The sequence below is a fragment of the Chaetodon trifascialis genome, chromosome 20 (assembly GCF_039877785.1).
Source record: "Chaetodon trifascialis isolate fChaTrf1 chromosome 20, fChaTrf1.hap1, whole genome shotgun sequence".
Taxonomy (NCBI): Eukaryota; Metazoa; Chordata; class Actinopteri; order Chaetodontiformes; family Chaetodontidae; genus Chaetodon; species Chaetodon trifascialis.
Genome location: NC_092075.1, coordinates 3,947,491 through 3,968,299, shown reverse-complemented (window position 1 = coordinate 3,968,299; position 20,809 = coordinate 3,947,491). Strand labels below are relative to the sequence as shown.

The following is a 20,809-nucleotide window of genomic DNA, read 5'->3' as shown; positions in this document are numbered from 1 at the left end:
TGCTGCTAACCAAGCTAGCAGACATGGATGTAAACAATTCCTGATTTAAAATATTTAAGAAATCGGTTTTGCAGGTTTTATGAAGAAGGAACTGCACACGACAAGCAGACCTGCTGCTGAGTATTACCGGTATGTTATAAAGTGTGTTAAATTAATGAACATGCAAGTCATGTTACTTATGGTTTCTGCTTCAGGAGTTTTTGTGCATGCTTTCCTAGTGAAGATAATTCACCATGTCAAGTCTTACATGTGTGATGGACATGAAAGCAAGCAGATGAATACCTCACTGATAGAGCCATGAGGCGTACGCAGTGTTTTCAGTGCATACTCGATTGAATCTGATTTTTGATTGATTTGATGGTTTTGATTGTGTTCTTTTAGCTTTATCTCTCAGCAAATCTGCACATAGATTGCACTGAACAGGCTTGTTTACCAATCACCACAGGAAGAATATGTGAGAAATATGGAAAATTCAATCTCGTGGCAGCTTTTTATGTGCGAACCTGTCTTTATTCATACACATAAATATGATTTGTAATATGTAATATATACTTCAACCACCTTCATATTGTACTACCCGTGTTATTTGCTGCTTGTTTGCAAAATGGAGAAAGCAATTTTCTGATGGCTTGTTGATGAAAAATAAAAACGAGCAGTTCCACAACAGACCGCTGTGAATATATGTTTGTAAAGATTATTATTACATCGCAGCGGTAAGGCTGCTGAGAGCAGGTGAAGGTTTTCTACTATCATTGCATACTTTTGTTTTAATGGGTTTTAGTGGTTTGTTATCAACAATGGACGTCTATACACAGAAGTACGCAGACAAACATTTTTAGTAGGAATGATGCATTTTTGTTTTTTTCAAGGGATTTGTTGACTAAAAGGGAAAATACAGAATATTGCCACACTTTAAATTAGAGAACGAAAGCACTGATCCAGTCGCAGTGATGCACTGTGCCGCTGTAATTTAAAAACAGGTTGTTTGTTGGTAGTTTCTCACAGTTTTTAGCCCATTACTGAAACACTACCAGCAGCTGAATGTGGCTGTGATTCACAAATCTGTCATCAAATATCTGTCATCTTTCAGCTAACTCGTTATAATGGCTGTGTAATGATGTTGTGGCCTATAAAGAAATGCTTCAAATTGATTTATGGAGGAAGAAGAAAATCACCACAAATGCTTCCCCTGCAGCACTTTGTCTCCACCATCTACGCAATAATGCTGCACAGACAATGAAGATAACTTACAGCGTAACAGCAGTATCTGCGAAACGCAGGTTTAGACTTTCATAGAGAACAGAGTCGTCTATGTTCATCCTCTGCATTATGCTGACAATGCAGCAGTAATGAGCGGCCACACAGGATGCAACATGTTCACCCTGGACTGTGCTGGCTGATTGGCCTTCGAAGATAATAAATATAAGATAAATGTGGCCTTAGCTACAACTTTGCTACATTTTAGTTCATGATAACCGTGAGAGAACTATCACACAACCCCCACAAAAGGACTTATTGTATACAGCTTGTTATTTTAGGCTGCTTCTGCTGGAAATTAGGCTGATTATGAGAAATTCATTTTAAAGAACATCTAACACTATCATGCGATGCTGCCTAGAAACCAATAACCTGATTTACACAAGGATATATAAATTATATATTTGTATGCATTCCCACGGCCTCATTATCTCTCAGACCACACTGGTGCCACGTTCATGGCATAGATGCATAGCAGTGATTACTGACAATTTTAAATGTGTACTCACCCACAACTGTAGGCAGAAAATTGAACACTTTTTCATTCATGCCAATATTATAGCTGCTACAGTTGATGTTATAGTGCCAGAAATCTCCCATCAAGCTCCCAAAACTACAAATGAAATGAACTTGTAGCTGATGGAGATTTACCACACATAGAAAAGTCTGACTGCTATCCAAATCCAAAGTCAATACACGATGTCACATGAGGTTTATGTTTTTCACCCAGAATCATTCATTGAGTTTAATGAACAGAAACAGTTGGGAGGACAAAACACAATGACAACGTAATGATCAAATCTTTTACACACTTCAAAACACTTTGATGAAAAAAGTCTCTCTTAATCTGAGACTTTCTCTTCTGCTCGTTTATTTATCCCAGATGTGAGTTTTACAGGTTTTTATTAAACTTTTATTGAAGCACGGTGATACATTTTCTAACACTCCTGCAAACCTGCTAGTGAAACACCTCCCCTGACAGGAGTGGGAAACCACGTCTTTGACTCCCTGTGGTATATTACTCACTCACTCAGTGAGTAATATACCACTCACTGCCTTCGTTTTTCTTCTCAACGCTTTCAAATGCGCCCATACTAATATATTAAATCTCAAAAGGAGAAACAGCTCAGCAATCTACAGTGTCACTTAAGCCATAAATGCAAAAGGTAAATGAAGATCTATAGTCTCTTGTGCATGTTTTATTGGTTTAGGAATGAAAAAGTGAGCGGTTCATTTCTCCTTCCTGCCTGTGTTGCCATACAGTTTTATTTCCAAGTCTATATTTCTGGTGAATTTCAAGACACTGTGGATGATCACAGTAACTGACTGAAAGAAAAACAAAGGATAACTAGACTAGTTTAGCAGGCCTTTATGAGGATTTTTGCAGCCACAGCGCATCATCGGAGCATGTGGGGCTTCCTCTGGGGTGAAGAACTCTCCGGCAGCTCTGCCATCCTGGGACTCATGAGGAGCTTGAGACGAGCAGAGCTGAGGTCAGACCGAGGATGATGAGCACACCTGTGATGCAAATCTATGCATGTTTGTCACATCTGTCAATTCCTTACCTGCTGCCACTCCCTCTCACCTGCTCCAGTTAGCCACGCCCATCTGCTCAATCACCTGACACACACCTGAAACTCATCATTAATCAGTACAATACTTAAGCAGCTCTCTGCCACTCACACATTGCAAGGTTGTTCTTTGCCTTCATGCAAGACTCTCTGCCTTTGACCTCACCTGTTCTCCCGCCCCCTGGTAACTGCCTTAGCTTTGTGACTCTGACTACGTCTTTTTCTTTTCCCTCCCTGAATCTGAGACTCACGAACTTCCAGGTTCAGGTGGCACTGCTGCAGGATAATACCTGTTACAATCTTATCTTATATGATTTCTTATCTCATGTCATTTGATGTGATTTGCTCATGCCATCATCGTCATCTCACCTCATGGCATCTCATTCAATCATAAAATGCGTATATTTACCTGAAAGTTGAACTCAAAATAAGAACTCTTTCGTGACTTTCCCACCATCAGTATCACTGAAAACACCAGGGAAGTTGGTTGGCTGATGCTCCTGCGGCGCACCTCGAACATTTGCATCTATTGATACAGTTAAATCAGAAAGTTCCCACCTCATACTTCAGAATATCTCCACTATGACACACATAAAATGCCTTAAAATGTCAAGGAAAATGCGGTATAACGCCAAAGCACGGCCAAATGCCAGGTCAAGTTGTCACCGAGATAGTAAAGTTTTTAGGTGTGCTGTATGTTCTCAGTGAAGCTGAAAGCAGCAACACAGACCTGGAAAATGCAATCATTGAATTATTGACTTTTACATTCAGGTTATTAATCCTCAAGCTGCTGTATGTGCTCCAATAGTGTTGCTCTCTTTTCTTGATGGAGCAGTTCTATCACACAAATTGCATGTGCACTGAAGACAGCTGATGTGTTTTCCTGTTCGGTATAAAAAAACCTCTCAGCGCTCTCTGAGTTTATGACTTCACTGGTTGGGCTTCCTATGTCAGAGCAAAGAAGTGACCAACTCTGCAGGCTTTTGAAAATAGCTGTCAGTCATCTGCAGGAAGTTAAAATAAATGTCAAATGTCATACAAATGACGGGGAAGTCAAAATGACTTAACTCTGGCAAATGAAGCGTAAAATCAAAGATAAATGTAGGTGCTGACATTTTCCCTTCCAAGACCGACAATGAAAGACCAAATGTGATCGACTGATATTACAGCTGATTAGTGAAATGTGGACCAGACTAACTATCTATTAAATCTGTGTCCTATGGGGGCAGAGAAAATGGATTGTCTTCTCAACAGATTAAAGTCACCTTCTGGGCCCACTAATCTCCAAAAGCCATTAGTGCGTCTACCTTCAGGTGTATCTCCATCCCGGCTCCTCCATTAGGTTTATGTGTCATTTTATGTGAGATTTTCATCAAGAAGACATACTGTACGTGCCGCTTTGTTTCCCAGAGCTATACACTGTAAGAGCCCTCGCCTTTTAGCGGCTCCTCACCGAGGACGATGTTAATCTCTAAACATCTGGGAGGAGCTTTTTACTTCTGCCACACCGCACTTCATTAAACGCTAAGAAGCATATCTCAGTACTGTCAATTGATTTATTTAGTTTTCATTATCTCATTCCACCTGGGGAACACTGCAGGAAATGGAATTTGACTGAGCAAGATGATAGACACTTTAAATTGGACCTGGAACGCAACAACAAGCTTTGTTTTGCTTCTGCTTTACGCATGTAAACAAGAACCAAACCGTATTTTTACTTTAAATAATGTTAAGAGAATGTGCATTCGCTTCTGAGCGCTGTGCCGGAAAGCATCCTCTGCAGACACAGATGGAGCTGCTGCTCTGCTAACGTGCTGCTAATGCTAATCCTCCCGTGTGGACACAGTGTCAGAGTGCCATGCAGGGGCTCTGCGCTACACTCTGAATGCTAATGTCAGCATGCTAAGATGTTCACAAATATCATCTACATTCACTTATTTCCGTGCATGTAAAGACATCATTCGTAACGTGCTGATGTTTACCATGTTCACCCTCTTAGCTTCGAGTGTTACCAATGCTAACATTTCCTATTCGGCGCTAAAAATGAAGCCCAGCTGATGCAGGTATTCAGACATAAATCAAAGCAATGGACGAACTGGAAATCTGACCTGAGGGGACATAAAAGACTGGACCAGTAATTCATCTATTGGCTAATGAAGATTTCTCACTCAGATAAAGGTCAGCCTGGTCTGTAGACTTCATCCTCTGGGAACGTCAACACATAACCATCTTTATGATACTGACTTGGCCCCCAGAGTGGCTGAGAGTAAACCTCAGTTCATACGGGAACATCTGCACTGCAAAGAAAGGAAGTTAGAGAGTAATTATTTCTATTCTTACTTGTTATTGTCTGCCCACCTTCAAGAACCTTCAGCTGCTTCATAAACTCTCTATTAGATTCCATATGTATTATGTATGAGAGATTATTCCAGTGAGATATGAGTCTCTATTTATTCTTGCTTAGTAAGAAAATCTGAAATATTTCTGAGTGCAGGTAATATGGTTGTTTTGGTTCTGTTTTGGTAAAAATGGCTGTTTAACAGGACATGCTTTCCACCCTGTGTGTGCTAGCCTGTTGTTTACGACTTCATTCCCATTTCTCTTCTGCCAAAACACCCTCCAGAACACAGACAAGCGTCTGTGTTACGTCCTGTCTCTCAGGCCACCTTTGGCTTCCTTTGACTTGACTGTGTTACAGAAACCTACTCATATAGTTGCTAGTGGCAACTCTAACGATGTCCTCACCTCCAGACCTGTGAGTCGGCTGTCAGGCAGCTCTGCAATAATGAGCTGCTTGGTGTCACGTAGGAGCTTGAAAGTATGTGACGAAAGAGGGAGTCTGCACATGGTGTGCAAATAAAGCTAAATATTTAAATGAAGAGGGCAATAAACAGGGTGTGTCTCTCTGGAGGTCAGTGAGTATGCGATGAGTGTGCGAGTGGTGATGAGTGTATGTGTCTGTGCTGTTTTAAAAGAAATCTCCACCCGTATGACAATGGAAGCGCTATCAAGAGCCAAACCAACAGGCGGTGAAATAACCACAAACCTGAAGCCACACTGGCCAGTCACACGCCTCAGAAACACAGCTGCCGGCAGGCACGCCCGCCTTTGCCAGAGCAGAATTCCCTCAGACCGAATAATTTATCACCACATACAATTAAACAAAACTATAATTCTGTTAGTTTCCTTCTGCCAGTTCTCTCTTCTGTCGCCTGTCTTTGAGATTTTCAGGTAAAACTCTGTTTGCGGCTTCATCCTTCAGCAGTCTCGCTTAATAAACGCTGCCAGAGAGAGTGCATTAAAAATGTATGCTTTTCCCATCATAAAGCTCTTGGCTCAAAGGCTTGGCTGTATGAGGAGGAGGAGGGTGTGAGGAGGAGCTGGCACTCACGGGCGCAGCACAAAACTCTGGGCCTTATACATCCACCGTGGGTCTGTCTCTGTGGACCACCGTCTTCTCTTGATCCACGTCTGTCATGCAGCTTTTGAAAATGTACAAACAGCTGAGCCAACGACTGTGACGACATGAATCTGTAGGTTATTAGAGAGCTCAGAAATGAAGCATTCAAATCACATTTAAACATCTAATAATAATAATAATCTGTGATATGTGCTTCTCTTCTCAGCATACTGCTGCCTACAGTTACTGTATGATACTGTTACTATGTCTAAATAAGGTTTGCTTGGAGTTTCATGCTTTTAAAAACATTATTTTCTTTGCACTCTAAGTATTTATTGCTCTCAAGGTATGAGACAAAGCTAAAATACCATGTTAGTTTTCTAACCCAGACACTGAGGAAATGGTCTTTGTACTGCAATAAAAGACAACTCAAAACTTCACTCGTCAGGTTTTATTAGCAGAAACAATAAGACTAAAAGAATCAGCTTCGTAGTGTGTAAGTGTAATGTCAGATCATTTAATCTGTCAAGCTCACGATGCAGTGACTCAAACTGCAGCTGACTGGGAGCCCTGCATGATTTAACTGTCTCAAAGTGAAAAATAGAATAAACTCTGCGTCCTTTGTTACTGTGATCTTAAAATTGAAATTATTCTTTCATACTGGGCTTTCTTCTTAGCCTCTGAAAGTGATGGTGGATCATCACCGTGTCTTTTCAAGGCTGCTACGGGATCAGTTTCTAAACGAGGGCGGTGGTATCATATGAATCTTGAGGCTGAAATGAATCCGTTGATACCAAAGCTGCCACGCTCTCTTACTGGTAAAGGGCTTAAACGTTGCTCCAAAGTCTTTACTGCGAGGAACAGCAGCCACTTCGTGAGCTCGACTTGTCACAAGTCCTCGGTAAAAGACGAGGGACCTGCTGCTGCTCTGCTCTCTGTGTCACATGATACTATGATCCGGATTAATTTATGCTACTGATGCAAATATACCCCAAGCTCCTGGATGGCTGCCTTCAATAGAAACTGCTGATATTATCTTAAATCATTCTGAAACTGTGGTCACGTGTCTTTTCTTCAGTTTGCTTTCCGTCTCTTTCCTTTTTTCTCTCTTTTCCTTTTCCCTTTTATTTCTTTTCTTTTTTAGTACCCTGTTTTTTCGGGGGGGGGGAGACATGACTCACAGTGCATATTCAGATGCAAGTCATTCAGCTTGATTGGCTGTTTAATGAGGAATCTCAGTGCAGGGGTGGACTAAACCATTTTTTTGCCCTTTTAAGGGGTGAGAGGGGCCTCAGAAATATTTTTTTTGGATGCAAAGCTCAGTCTCTCAACCGATCTATTCAGCCAGTTTGAATGCAGTTATGATGCTAATTACTTGGACATAAAAAAAGAATTATTCCAGGATTTTTGAGGGCCCCTCCCAAATAGTCAGGCCCACTTTTCCCCTTCTACTCCATCCCTGCTGGCATGTGAAACACCTGCGCCACACACCTCGTTAACGTTAAGCTAAATAAACTACCAGCTTATCAAACTTTTGCATGTATTTTCATCCACAAAAACTAAACTCATGCTGACAGCTGTGGCTGTAGCCAGTACATTCATTCATATCCTTGCCATGAAATGAACTCGTGCACTGGAGGCATGGCATTGAATCTTAATCCAACCACACCATCTACTCCAACTGCTCACCCTGCTGCACTGAAACAACAGCTGTCTGAAGCCCCTCTAAGTGACAGTTTTGATATTAACACTGACACAAACAACTCTGAGACATGTGAAAGTTGAGCATGACCTGAGAATCCCACAGAGGATCCGCTCAGGCTGCAGCTTGTTGTTGCTGTCAGCTTTTTTTTTTTTTAAGCCCATAAGGAAAAATCCCACAGGCTCTCCCGAATATAAATCTGTGAAGCTGCTCTCGAACATGCAAACGGTTGTTGTTTTCTGTGAAGCAGTGAAGAGCCACAGCAAACAGATGTTTTTCTCAGGAGCTTTCGGACCAAACCAGGCCTGAAATGTTGTAATTATTCAACAGGTGGTCATTAAAAGACCCCAATGGCACGTTCATGTATCCCCTGGATGCGTTATTGCTGACAGGTAAAGGTAAAAGCTAAACAACAGTTGCTTTTTAACATTTCTGCCCCCTAGTGGTAAAAAATGACTATAAGGCAGCTTTAAAAGGATAGGTCAACATTTAGGAAGATTTGCTTTCTTATTGAGAGTTAAGTGAAAAGATTTCAACCACATATCTGTCCATCAAGTATGACAAAGAGCCAGGAGACGATTAGCTTCGTCACTGCACCCAGCCAAGAAACAGTAACCCATAAAACACAAATCATTGCTCTTCAGGTATGTACAGATGAAACGAAGATGCCTCATGGTGCTGGTAATAATAATCTCCCTTACTTAACGAGTTACTTGCCACAGTTACTTGAGTTACTTGCACGTTACAGCGTGTTGGGTTGGAGAAGGTGTCCATGCTAACCGTGTACCACTTAGGCCTACAGTCATCATGTGACTTGATTGGTGCCGTTTCGCCTCTTTAAATGGGGTCAATTGAAATTCTTCAAGGGTCAGTCGAGCGCAGATTGGCTGTGACATCGCGACAGATGAGACCCTGAGACACATGACGTATGAAGCAATTATGATGGAGGATACGAATGAAGCACACGAGAGGGACGATCATAAACATGAATTAACATGTGGGTGCATGAGCACACAGGGAAGGAGTTCTGGCAGCTTGTGCATTATTGTGGATGCTGGAAATCATGTATTTCATCATCTTTTGCTCAGGTGTCCACCTCTGTATTTTGCTGTAATGGAGAGTGTGAGCAGGACACACTGACTGTGGCCACATGGTGGTTGTGGTGATAAAAATGACAAATCACTGTATTTTTTTCTGCATTTTGTTTGTCAGTTTGTGTTACGACCCAGTGTTTGCTGTGAACTTTCGTCTGCAAGCGCTGTCCAAAACGTGTCACATGCTTATCAGTTTGTCAGAGTGATGGCCGTGCCTCGGCTGTTCAGTCTTTCCCCTTCCCTGCGTGTCTCTCTCTCTTCCTCTCTGTGTCCGTGTGATTGTCTGAGTGGAGACAGGTGTGCTGAAGGCAGAGCCGAGCGAGCATCACCAGCTGCATCCCATCCTGTAATCAAGCCTCCTACAAAGACTCAGCCCTGCCGCTTCCACCTCGCCAGATCGCAGCCTCTGCCACCAGTTAGTGCTGTCACGCTGCGAGCCAGTTATTTACCACTTTTGCTACTCTGCATCCAGTTACCGTCTGCTCTCAGGGACTGAATTCGTCCTCTCCTTGCAGTGCTGTCTGCTGTCCCGCCTCTGTCTCCCCTCCCTTTGTCCTTGCACCTCAGCTGAGTCCAGCAGCTCTCCAGATTCCACTCTGGACCTGCCCGGCTCGTATTCCCATCCCATTTACCCTTCCATTAAACCTCCCACCTCTCTGTCTGTTCCCCTTAACACAATTACTGCATGTAATAGAGAAAATAAAGTGGAGAAACAACTGGTTCAGGACATAAATGAGAGGTGATGCTGTTACACAAGCGTGTGTTAAAAAACACTAAAAGAGACACAATGATAAAGTTCTCTTGCACCACCTATTGGCACATTGACAAAATACACATTTCACACAGTATTTATACTCTAAATGGAATAATGCTGCCTTAGTGTTGAGGTTAAATTAGTGTATGTCACTGACTAATTACTTAAATCTACACCTCCACAAACACATTTTATATGCTAATTCTGTTAATAATGACAGTAATGACCAACCAGTGGAGCTTTTTGGTAAAATTTATTTCGCAAGTGTTTAAGTGATACATGTTTCCAGGGATTGTCTTAACAATGATGTCTTCCACCCCCCACCCAGGAGAGTAAATGAAAAGAAATTTGACTTTTTACTTACTTTTCACACAAACTGTACAATATGTGTATGTACTGTAGCACAAGGATACAAATGTCCAACTAGAGTACCCTTGATCAGACCAAAACCTGTTCCATCAAGTATAGTCTTCATATGTTCGCTGCTTCTTCTTTTTTTTTTTTATCAAAGATGTGTCATCTCTAAAATCACATTCAGAGATTTTAAACTTACAGTGTCCGTTTGTTCTCGTTGTCTTTAAAAAATGACCTTCCCGTGTGCTTCGAAACTCGAGCCCTGAACACATCAACATTGTCATCAGCAGGTGCTGCTCGGGAGGAGCCAGCTTCAGGAGAGATATACATATCATGCTCCAAGACATATGAAGGCATTTCATACAATCAAATATATGGACTAAAAACAGTCAGTGAAACTGGTGTTTTACAGGGTATTTGCAGAAGCAATCACAGGGACTAAGGCAGGTAAAACGGAAATTACTGTAAAAGACTAGCTAAATTAAAAGAACAGCACTATGTGCAGCAAGACCTGTTTGAGTGGCATCTGAAAGAAAAAGCATTGATCCGTAAGCACGTCTCTTTGAGCGGCCGTTTCCTTTTTATTTTCAAACACCTTTCTTTTGCTGAGAAAATGAAGAAACCGATGAAAAGGGAAGAGAATGAACCAGGATACAAAACCAAAAAAAAAAAGGCAGGCCCTTCAGTTCAACCTTCATCTTTTGTGGTGTTATCCTCTAGATCCTCATCACTGTCTAAATCACTGTGGAGCCTCTTGGCCATGGTATTTCTGCTTCTCTCCTCCTTATTCCCTTTCTTTAGCTGCACTGGTAATGGTTTCACTGGTTACAAAAAGAGAAAACAGGATGAGCCGAATGCAAAAACAAAATCTCACACGCTCCAGTCATACGAAAGCTGAATTCAACGTAACGATGCGAGCACTTTTAAAAACATTTGGAGTCATTTTGCTCACCAGGCCTCCCGATGTTTTAACCCTCACCTGCTGATGGAACAAACTGGTCTTCAGCCCTGCCGCCATTATCGCTGTGACTGGCGCGAACCGTCTCTTTCTGTTCCTCGTCTGTGACAATTCTCTGTCTCGCGCTCTCGAAAACAGACTTAATGACAATTGAATCCTCGTAGATCTGCAGTTGTAAACAGAGACACGTGCGACACACACACACACACACACACACACACACACACACACACACACACACACACGGAGGTTGTTCTTCACCACGTCAAGATCCAAGCCCATTTACAGCTACAGTAATAGCATGGAAAGTGTGGGAAAACAGTTTTGCTGCTTTCAAATGAAAGAAATCCTCGGGGTTCACCTGAGATCCCTCCAGGTTATAAGTCTGAGCGTTGTGACACAGCAGGAAAATATCCTTTTCCAAATCCCCCACACTTCTGTACTTGTGATTACGCACACGCTCCTGTGAAGCAGAGGGTCAGTATCAAAACCTCAACGCAATGATTAATCAGCTGTTAATAATTTAATAAGCAGTAGTGCAACAGAGGGTCTTATTATAAGGACAAACACAAAATACATTCCCAAAACACTGAAATACAAACCCAAACTGAGCCTCCCATCTTTAAAAAATACCTAAAGTTTCAGAGAAATATGCTTATTGGCTTTGGTGCTCCCTTGCATAAAGACTGGGTCAAGCCGGGCGGACTAAGTGTGGAAAGAGGTGGAAGATTAGATAGAGGAGGAAGATTAAAAAAAGACAAAATTGGAGAAGTGGAAAAGTCAACATTCACTGTTTTTAAACCTGGTGTTTCGAGAAACGTCTGACCAAAATGGAGCTAAAACACGCTGTCCGTCAGATGTATGTCACTGCAAAGAACGTGACAGATGCAATTAAAACACACCTGTGAAGAGTCAAACACACCTGGGCCAGCAAAGTGACGTCCTGACATAACTGTACACTACTTCAACAAGTGCACAATTAACGGCGATTTCCACATGAACGCTAACAATGACCTGTGTGTGCTGCTGCATCTGTGTGAACTACATCTTTGAATCTGAGAGACGGACAAAGACATTGTTGGTTTTCATCCTCACTGACAATAATAAGAATACAGAATAACACCCTCCATCGCTCATGCATACATACGAGGATACAGGCCTGCGGCTCAGGTCTGTGACTTAAGGCCACTTGTCGTCTGCTGCAAGAACAGCTTAGATCGCTTCTCGTGTTTGCAACTTTAAAGAAAACTATTTTCATGAACACCGTTTTAAAGAGGACTCTGGCTCAGTGTTATATGGACATGCATATTTTACTGGTTTCGGGTAACATGAGAGTGAGTAGGTGATTTGATCAATTTTTGATCTTCTCTATCTTTTAAGCCCTTTGATGTGCAGCTGAATCCCAACCTCACGGCTCACATCTTCTGCAGCTAACGAGCTTGTTAAGTGAAGCCTCACCTGTGTATGTGTGGTAAGGAGCTGCAGAGTAAAGGTGCAAGCATGTAGGACTATTCTATTCCTCTCTTGATAGCTTGGCATTCATGTCAGTTCTTATGATTTTTGGAGTCGGCCCCTTTGGTGGTGTCATTCAAATGTGCTAGCTAGTTAGCTGCGTTGATAGCTGTGTGTGTGTGTTTGAACCTCTTTCAGCAGATGTCATTGTAATGATATCGTCGCGGTGACATCTGAGTCCTGAGGGTATTCAGTGACACGTACCCTGATCCTTCTGAAGTCCACAGGCTTTCGGATCAGCTCGTAGTACTCAGGTACCTCTTTCTTAGAGGGAAGCTGCACAAACCCTTTACTGATCTGTCGACCCAACCTGGAAGAGTTCACAGTGGGAGAGGTCACGTAATCCCATTTGATCAAGGAACTCTTTGATCAGTATATGACTGACATTTATTGAAGCCCAGAATGGTCAAAGTGGGTAATAATGTCTTTTACACAGAGATCAGGACTTATGTCACTATCAGATGAGAGCTAAATCCAATTCAGAGGAGTTTTTTGCTTTTAAGGCTGTTATTCAAAGTATATGATTCAATCATCGTTAAACATAAATCAGTTAAAATATCTTCTTGCTACAATCCCAAACGGACGTACTTTGATGTTTCGTAGCCTGGTGGAATTGACACAAACAACACCCACAAGTCTACAAGAAAATACTTACAAAACTATTCAAACTATACAACGCTTATCGATATTTAAGATCGATCCAGCGGTAAGTGAAATGATGCTTGAACGACAGCGAAGACGGAAGAGTTGCTGTTGATGTGTGCTGTTTATCTCACTCAGCAACTGCAAAACTTGAAAGACGGGACAGCGATAAAAATATAAAAAACCCTGCAGAACTACTGGAATTATCACCAGCTACCCTTTGTTTTTGTTAGCATGGATGTTAGCTAACATGCTAATCTAAGACAGTGAAAATTATTTATTAACATTAGCATGTTATCATGCTAATGTTAGCATTTAGCTCAAAACACCACTGTGTCTGAGTACAGCTGCTGCTAGCATGTTCGCTCTCAGACTGTGTTTCAATACCCTTACTACTGTAATATTCAGTATGCCAGAAAACTATGTCCCAATACTTAGCACATCAAATGCAGTATGCCAAAAATACCAGGACGTCCTGCTGCATCTGGTAACATTTTGCAGAATGCTAGCCAGCAGGGCTATTCTGACCCACAAGTCTTAGCACCCACTTCAAATCACATACTTGGATGGATGGATGTTTGAGCAAGAGGGTCAAAGTTTAACAAACAATCTTATAACAAACTAGTAACCCCTAATTGTGTGCATACTGCATGCGACAGTACGAATCTGCTGCAGCTGCAGTATGTACAAAAAGGCCAATGCATGCTTAAAGTAGTAAAGTACACAGCCAGAGTCTTATTAGCCTACAATAATTCAGACTATTTAAAAAAAAAAAAAAGTGTTTATAAATATTGCATATCTGGAGGTAACTGTATAATTGACATGTTTAATTTGGATTAAAGGCAGTGATTTTCGTCAGCATTTTGAGATAATGTAAAAATGAATTTGTCTTCAGGAGTAGATTGATATTGTGATTGTTGTTGTGATTTCGTGTTAATAACTTGACCCCGGGCTCGCTGTGGCATGTTTCTCCTCAGCTAGTTCACGACTAACAGTTAATATAGTTGCATCACAGTGTCAAATAACTGAGCGTCCTCACCCGTCCTTGTAGTTGATAACCATGTCTACCAGCGTGCTCAGCGTTCTGGTGAGTTCAGGTGGATTTGGAGGCAGTTTCTCAGCTGGTGGGCGTCCTCGCTTCCTTTTGACCTTTTCGCCAGTTTCCTGGCCGGCCTGCAGTTCTTTCTCCCCATGGTGATCGCTCTTACGTTTCTTCAGACTGATGTCCTCCTCCATCTCCTCCAGGGACCCGTTCTCTCCTGTCTCAGGCTGCAGGAAGAGGGGCACTGAATGGGGGACATCTGACACTCAAAGAAACTTACAGGGGGTAGAGTAAGCTGGATGGGACATTGCAGTAGACAACATGTACTTTATAGTGTCCACAAAAAGCCTGTCACGTCCTTCCTTTGTCATTCAGTTCGTACCTCAGCATCACAAGGACAATATAAACTGGGGACGGGGAGGAAAGACAGATTTTCAATTAAAAACTCGTCCTTTTCCCTTCATTTCAACTCTTCCTCTGACTTTCATGTGACATTTTGGGATGCTCAGAAACTGCTACACACAACATATGTTCGCAAGCACTCATTTGCCAGAAAGATAGAAACCTGGAGTGCTTCAGACACCAAGCTATAAGTCTGAAACCCCAAAATTAAGGCAATCACAGTCTCCAGCTAATTAGCAGTGCTGGCTGGAGTTTAAGCATTCAGAATTACGGAGTATGGTTTTGTATTCAAATGAAAGAGGGTTTATTTATTTATTACAAAAGCATCTGAATTTGCATGGACTGGAGCGACCCAACTGCTGTGCTGTCTCTGCAAATTTAGGGCAGATTATTCTATCTGCAGGCTTTGATGTCAGATGATTGTCGAGGGGAGGCAGAATTTTTTTAATGCACAATGAATGGGAATACATTTGAAGAAGCCGTGTTATTAATTCAATGAATATTAACCCACATTTCCCTGGATCATGCACAAAACTGAGGCAGACACATGCTTTTAGGTGTATGCCGTTCGACGAGGACGCATGCTGCATCCTGAGTTATTTTCAACCATCGGTCCCTTACGAATATCTGCTGCAACCACTGTATTTTCCACAAAGGCAATTAGAGGCCAGAAACATGAGTATGCATGCAGCAAACAGCTCCAGCAGCAGCAGCAGCCCCGGCTGGAGAGAAGAGAGAGGAAATAGGGAAGGCATGCTGTCCAATCCTAACAGAATATTGATGCATCAATCATACAGGCTCATGCAGTACACACACAAGCATTCAGATCATATAATAGAGCATGCGCTTGTGAAGATGTATTTCTCAAGGACAGAGATGAAAGCATGCTGAAAACATGGATTGTGCACACAGTGGTGAGAGCAGCAGGAACGGATCCGTGCACAATTATGACTGAAAAATAATTTCCAAGCCAAAAAAAAAAAGAAAAAAAAAGAATAGGACTGGTGGTGATACAGTGACAGAAAAAAAACTTAACAAAACCAAAACGCATGCCTGCACAAAAGACACGGCAGATCATTGAGCTGGAGGAGACAACAACGCTAGAAAGATGACAATAGAATTCCTGCTCATCATCGCTCGGCTCAAATGTAGGCTCTGAGAGCCCCGCTACTCTCTCTAAGGGGCTGCAATCGCTCCAGCGGAATACTGGAGGGATGGAGGGTAATCCTCAAAGATGTACAACGCAGCTGAGAGCCGCCTGATTGACTGTGCATGTGTGAGCGGAAGGGTGTCAGCGTGTGCATGTGATGCTCCATGCCTGTGCTATCTCCTAACAAGCCTGCCTCTTCCCTGACTAATCTGGCAAAGATTCCCTCTCATCTGTTACAACACACACCTACACACTCCCTCTCTCCCCTTGCTCTCGCTCACACACATACACACGCGCGCGCGCGCGCTCTTACACAGACAGACACGAATAAACTCACAGACACTCGCTCTCTTTCCCTGGCGTGCGCACACACACACGCACGCACGCAAACACACACGCACACACACACATTTTATCCATCTCTTCCTCTCTTCCCATGCGATGTAGCCTGGCTGAATCCTGAGCCTGAGAAGAAAAGACATGGAGGAGGATATTTACCTGACTGCAATCTGCAGGCTGGCTATCAGGATCGGCTGCAGCTGTGGGGGAGAGAATTAGCAAGCCAGCATAGCGGCGAGCTGCTAGTCTCTTCATCAGCTGATCACTCAGAAGCAGAGCCCAGAAGGGGGGAGAATAAAAGCGCTATGTTTTCATATACAAATCAATGGGCTGGGGGAAAATAGAAATGCCATACCCATCTCCTGTCTGCAGCTCTCCGAAGTCTTTTTCCTGACTCTGGAAGGCCCCGAGCTTGTCTCCCTCTGCATGTTTTTAATATCGACTGCTGCCAGACGTTTTTTTTCCCTCTTCCTACCCTGCTGTTAAAGTTATCGGGTCCATTTTTGTTTTTATTATTTTTTTAAATGTGGCATTGCATTTCAGAGGGAGCGTGCCATTTTGCGTCAACCAATGCAGTGAGCTTGGAAACATGAGTCCAGCCTGCAGCGACATGCATGCTTTATAAAGTGTGAGCACATTCGTGTAGGCGCGTACTCGCCACGGGGGGGTCACGTCCCCTCAAATATATGAAATATGGAAATCTGCCCTCATCCCCTCCCCAGTAATGACCAGACACGCCTGCAGATCCTCCAAGAGCTGAAAGCTTTTAGTTCTCCTCAGTGTTCAGTGGTAAACGCACGGGGTGCTCACACTGTTTGCTGGACTCTTCCTGCTTCATGTTGGTGTACATGTCAACCAGCAGCAGTGAACACAGCAGCTGTGTGCGGCTCAGGAAGCTGCCAAAGTTTTTGGTTCCTGCGCCATGCGCAAGGCTCTGACGCACATCACATCTGATCACCGGCACGTCAACAAAAACACGGTCCGCTTGAATGCATCGTCTCTGATACACATGTCAGATATAAACCAGCCAACCGCGTGCTCCCACCAGGTTGTCATTGTAGCTGTTGGTGTAAACGCACGCAGCGGGGGCCACTGTGAAACGTGTGTGCGCCAGGCGTGCGGAGGCATGGTCCTAATTACCCACATGTACCTGACGGTCAGACGGAAACGCAATGATGACTGATGGTTTCACAAAACCAGCGCACACTGTGCCAGGTGCGCCTGGATGCAGAGAGGAGCCTGACTGACCCGCGAGGTAACTGTCTACTTCTAGATTGCCTCAGACTGTCAACCTGCTAATTCTGGTTTGGTAGAAGAGCTCATATCTACAGGCGCAGCTTCATTTCCCTAATCAGCGACATAAGCCATTTGTGGTGTTTTAACTAGGGGATAGATGTTGCTTACTGCAACATAAAGCAGCTGTAAATAACCTATTAGGCCCATATCTGTTAGCTTATACCCCGACTCAAGATTTCGCCCTTGCGTTTGTGTGTGCAGCCCCAGAATTCCAGCAGGGTGATTAATGCCTTAATATCAGATTACACTTCGTTTCTGTGCCAAGACAGCAAGGGGAAAAAAATCTGTGCTGCAACAATTTCAGTAACAACAGTGGACTTTTTCTAGTTGGGGCTGATACTCAAACACATCTGGTTTCTGTGAATCAATTCGCCCCCCCCCCCCCAACATGTGCAAAGGACTGCTGGAAAACAGCATGTCAGAACTCACAGCGCAGGAAATGAGGGATTCACAAGAAAGCGGGGCAGGAGTAGAGGATCCTGTTGTATGTTCTTCGACTAAGGTCACACTCGAAATAACAGAACACTGCCCTTTTGTGCAGCCGACTTGTGCGGCTGGGACTGTAATTCAGTGGAACCAGAGAGAAATCACTGTGCACCAGCTGACCTACAGCGGTGCTGTCATGCCACGCGGCTGACTCGATCCTCTGTTGGCCGAGGCCATTTGTCATACTTCACTGTATTTCCCCTCGCTGCCTGACTGCGGCGACACCAAAGGCCTTAAAAAATGCTCATTATCATAAAATGCTTTTAGCAAACACTTCAAATGTGGGCCTGACTGTATTAAACACTCTGAACTTTGAATTTTCAGCCTGTTAATATTCAGGTCTGAATGAGCAACAATCAAAGTGAAAGTTTGGAGGAAAAATCTTATTCATCAACACTTTGACAACACCAGCAAACAAACCTTCAGTCAGCTGTTGCTAAATCATGATTGGTGCACGGAAATATGTGACATGACCTTTTCCGAGCTGACCCCCCCCCCACATCAAACCAGTAAGAGGAGCATTGACTAAAACATAACAACAGAAATCTCTCAGGAAATAGCCAAAGCTGTTCACGCCTTGGCAGTGAACAGTGTGTCCATCTCTCATAGTTACAAGCTGCATGAAAAAAAGTGTTTTTGGGGCCTTTAAGTGACGGTAATCCATCTTATCTTGACAACTGGCTGCAGTTGAATGAGTTCACTCTGAACGCTTCCACATTTAGCCAAAGCTCACTCTGATAACCCTCCCACGTCATGCTGGCACGTCCTTTCAAAAACCCGAAACGCTGAGCAAAGATCAAGCAAATCATCAAGTTTTAACGTCGGCACGATTTCATCCACATCTTGTTTGACGACGAGGCTGATGCTGAAGTGAATTCCTATGTCAACATGTAGCTCCCTCTACACGTCTGACAGCAGGGTGACAGTACGCTGGAATTTACTGGAAGAGAAACTACATGTGATGTCTGTTGTAGTTTCAGCTCTGTGATGTGGCATACTATAAAAAAATCATGTGTTTGGTGACATTCACTCCAGTCACCATGATGCAGATTTTATTACTAGATCGTTCTGTATTTTATTGTCTCCTGTGATTTAAAGTCCAAGAAAAAACTTTTCAATGTTTTGTTTGTTTATATAATAACTGTTTTTATTATCAAAAGGAAGAAAAAAGGGTCTCGGGAAATATCAGAAATCCTCCTTTTTCCTTGATGAACAGCAGCTGGCAGGCTGAGCCCCAAACAAACTTACACTGCAGTCCGCGAGCAGACAGTATGTTGTTAGCCAGTTTCTGTGCTGTTTAAGGTGCTGCAGCTGACAGGCTAAATAGCCATAGTCTGCAAAATTGTGCCATCAGTGCACTTCAAGATGCAAGATGCACTGTAAAGTATATGATAGGGTGATGCATCGTGTCTTGTATTTAGCTTTAAAGAGGCACACGCTTCAGAGCAGAGGAACTGCAGAAACCCTGAACATACACACAAAGGCAGGCCGCTTGAAACAATAAACCATTAGCCGGCTAATTAATCATTAGCCAGCGGATGTGGAGAACATGCTACATGCTGCACTATTTCCTGCCTCAGTGAACAGGGGGATTAATCTGCATGACAGTGCTGATTTTCCCTGCATGCCAGTTTCACATGACATGTATTATTGTTGTGAAGAATGGAAAGAGGATGGAGCTGTTGTTGTTTTGATTTTGAAGACGCCTTAAATGAAAATCTGTTCTCGTTGGTGATAAAGGGCGGCGAAGTTCCTGCTCACACTGGATGCCAGTGGGAAGTGACTGGGTTCGCTCGCTCGCTGCGGTGAAATAAAGATATCATTTCAGTATTATGATCCCAAGAACCGCTTGCTGAAAACCGCTGACTGTTGCCATGGCAACTGCAGATTGTGATGGCGGACCTTGTATATCATTGTATTTTATTGCTGTTGCTGGGAAATGACTCAGAGCGCTCTCAGTCGCACGGCTCTCAGTAATGGGACGCGCTGACACGCTGTAAGGAATGACAGCATCGCTTTTTACATCTGCCCTGTCTTTTTCAACCTTTGCAGAGACAAAATGTGAATCATCTGGTTAGATGCAGAGGACAAGAGCACAGGGACAAAGAGACACCCTGCTGTGTCCCTGCAGATGTTTCACTAATGTCAAGAACATCTTTATGATTGACATTTTCTTTCCAAAAAAGCAGATAATTAACGATCCACACTTTAGAAATGTCTTATATTATGACTTATAATTCATAACCGATCACATATTCATTGTCTATCAGTGTCCTTCTGCAAAATTAAATAATAGTCTCAGTCTCAGTCCTAGGCTGATGTAGAATTGAATTATTATCCCACATTTAATGCCAGCATCACCCCGGTCTCTCTGTTCTCCAGCTCCATCCTCCATTAAAACAGCCTGAGCAGCACCAGGGTGCAGGTTATTTTTGAATGTCTGCTAAATTAATTATAGCTCATACAAAGCTGAAATACAGTTTTAATTTGCGGCAGCGAAAGCGTGGATGGGACCCTCTGATCAGTCATCCGGGCCGTGATTTGCACTGTCGGGTCAAAAAGCCAAGCTGACAACGAGCCCGTCGTTTGTGTCTGTCGTCTGAAAAGATGCTGAAAATTCAAAGCATCTCGCTGCCCCGTCCTTGAAATAGTCAGAGGTAACATGATAGTAAAACGTGTGGACAGCTTGGACACAGAGGACAACACCTGCTGAGGTGGACGGAGGTGAGGACGGAGAGCTGGGCATCAGTGGAGAATCAACCTGGTGTCAGCTGGACTGATAATGAGAGAGAGAAATGCTGATGACCCAGTGAGGCCGCAGCAGACTGACTTCAGCTGGTTTAAGCAGTT

The 20,809-nt window shown here is 43.1% G+C and overlaps 1 protein-coding gene across 3 annotated transcripts; it reads right to left on the bottom strand.

Moving 5' to 3' along the window:
• Positions 1-10,016: 10,016 nt before the first annotated feature.
• LOC139349135 (probable global transcription activator SNF2L2) lies at positions 10,017-16,807 on the bottom strand. Of its 3 annotated transcripts, none has more exons than XM_070989662.1 (6): positions 16,337-16,807; positions 14,284-14,513; positions 12,807-12,912; positions 11,452-11,553; positions 11,112-11,256; positions 10,017-10,953 (listed from the first exon to the last, which is right to left on the bottom strand). In XM_070989662.1, the coding sequence occupies exons 1-6, from the start codon at positions 16,430-16,432 to the stop codon at positions 10,820-10,822; spliced, it is 813 nt and encodes a 270-aa protein (XP_070845763.1). In that variant the 5' UTR covers positions 16,433-16,807; the 3' UTR covers positions 10,017-10,819. The 3 variants fall into 3 exon arrangements, with proteins under 3 accessions (XP_070845763.1, XP_070845764.1, XP_070845765.1); XM_070989663.1 differs by having other exon boundaries at positions 16,533-16,807; XM_070989664.1 differs by lacking the exon at positions 16,337-16,807 and adding an exon at positions 14,669-16,111.
• Positions 16,808-20,809: the final 4,002 nt, after the last annotated feature.

Excerpts from the sequence above, each read along its gene's own strand:
- LOC139349135 (XM_070989662.1), bottom strand. The coding sequence starts at position 16,432 with ATGAAGAGACTAGCAGCTCGCCGCTATGCTGGCTTGCTAATTCTCTCC. Across the intron at positions 11,554-12,806 it reads TGGACTTCAGAAGGATCAGG|GAGCGTGTGCGTAATCACAA; the intron begins GTACGTGTCACT and ends TCTGCTTCACAG. Across the intron at positions 11,257-11,451 it reads ATAACCTGGAGGGATCTCAG|ATCTACGAGGATTCAATTGT; the intron begins GTGAACCCCGAG and ends TTACAACTGCAG.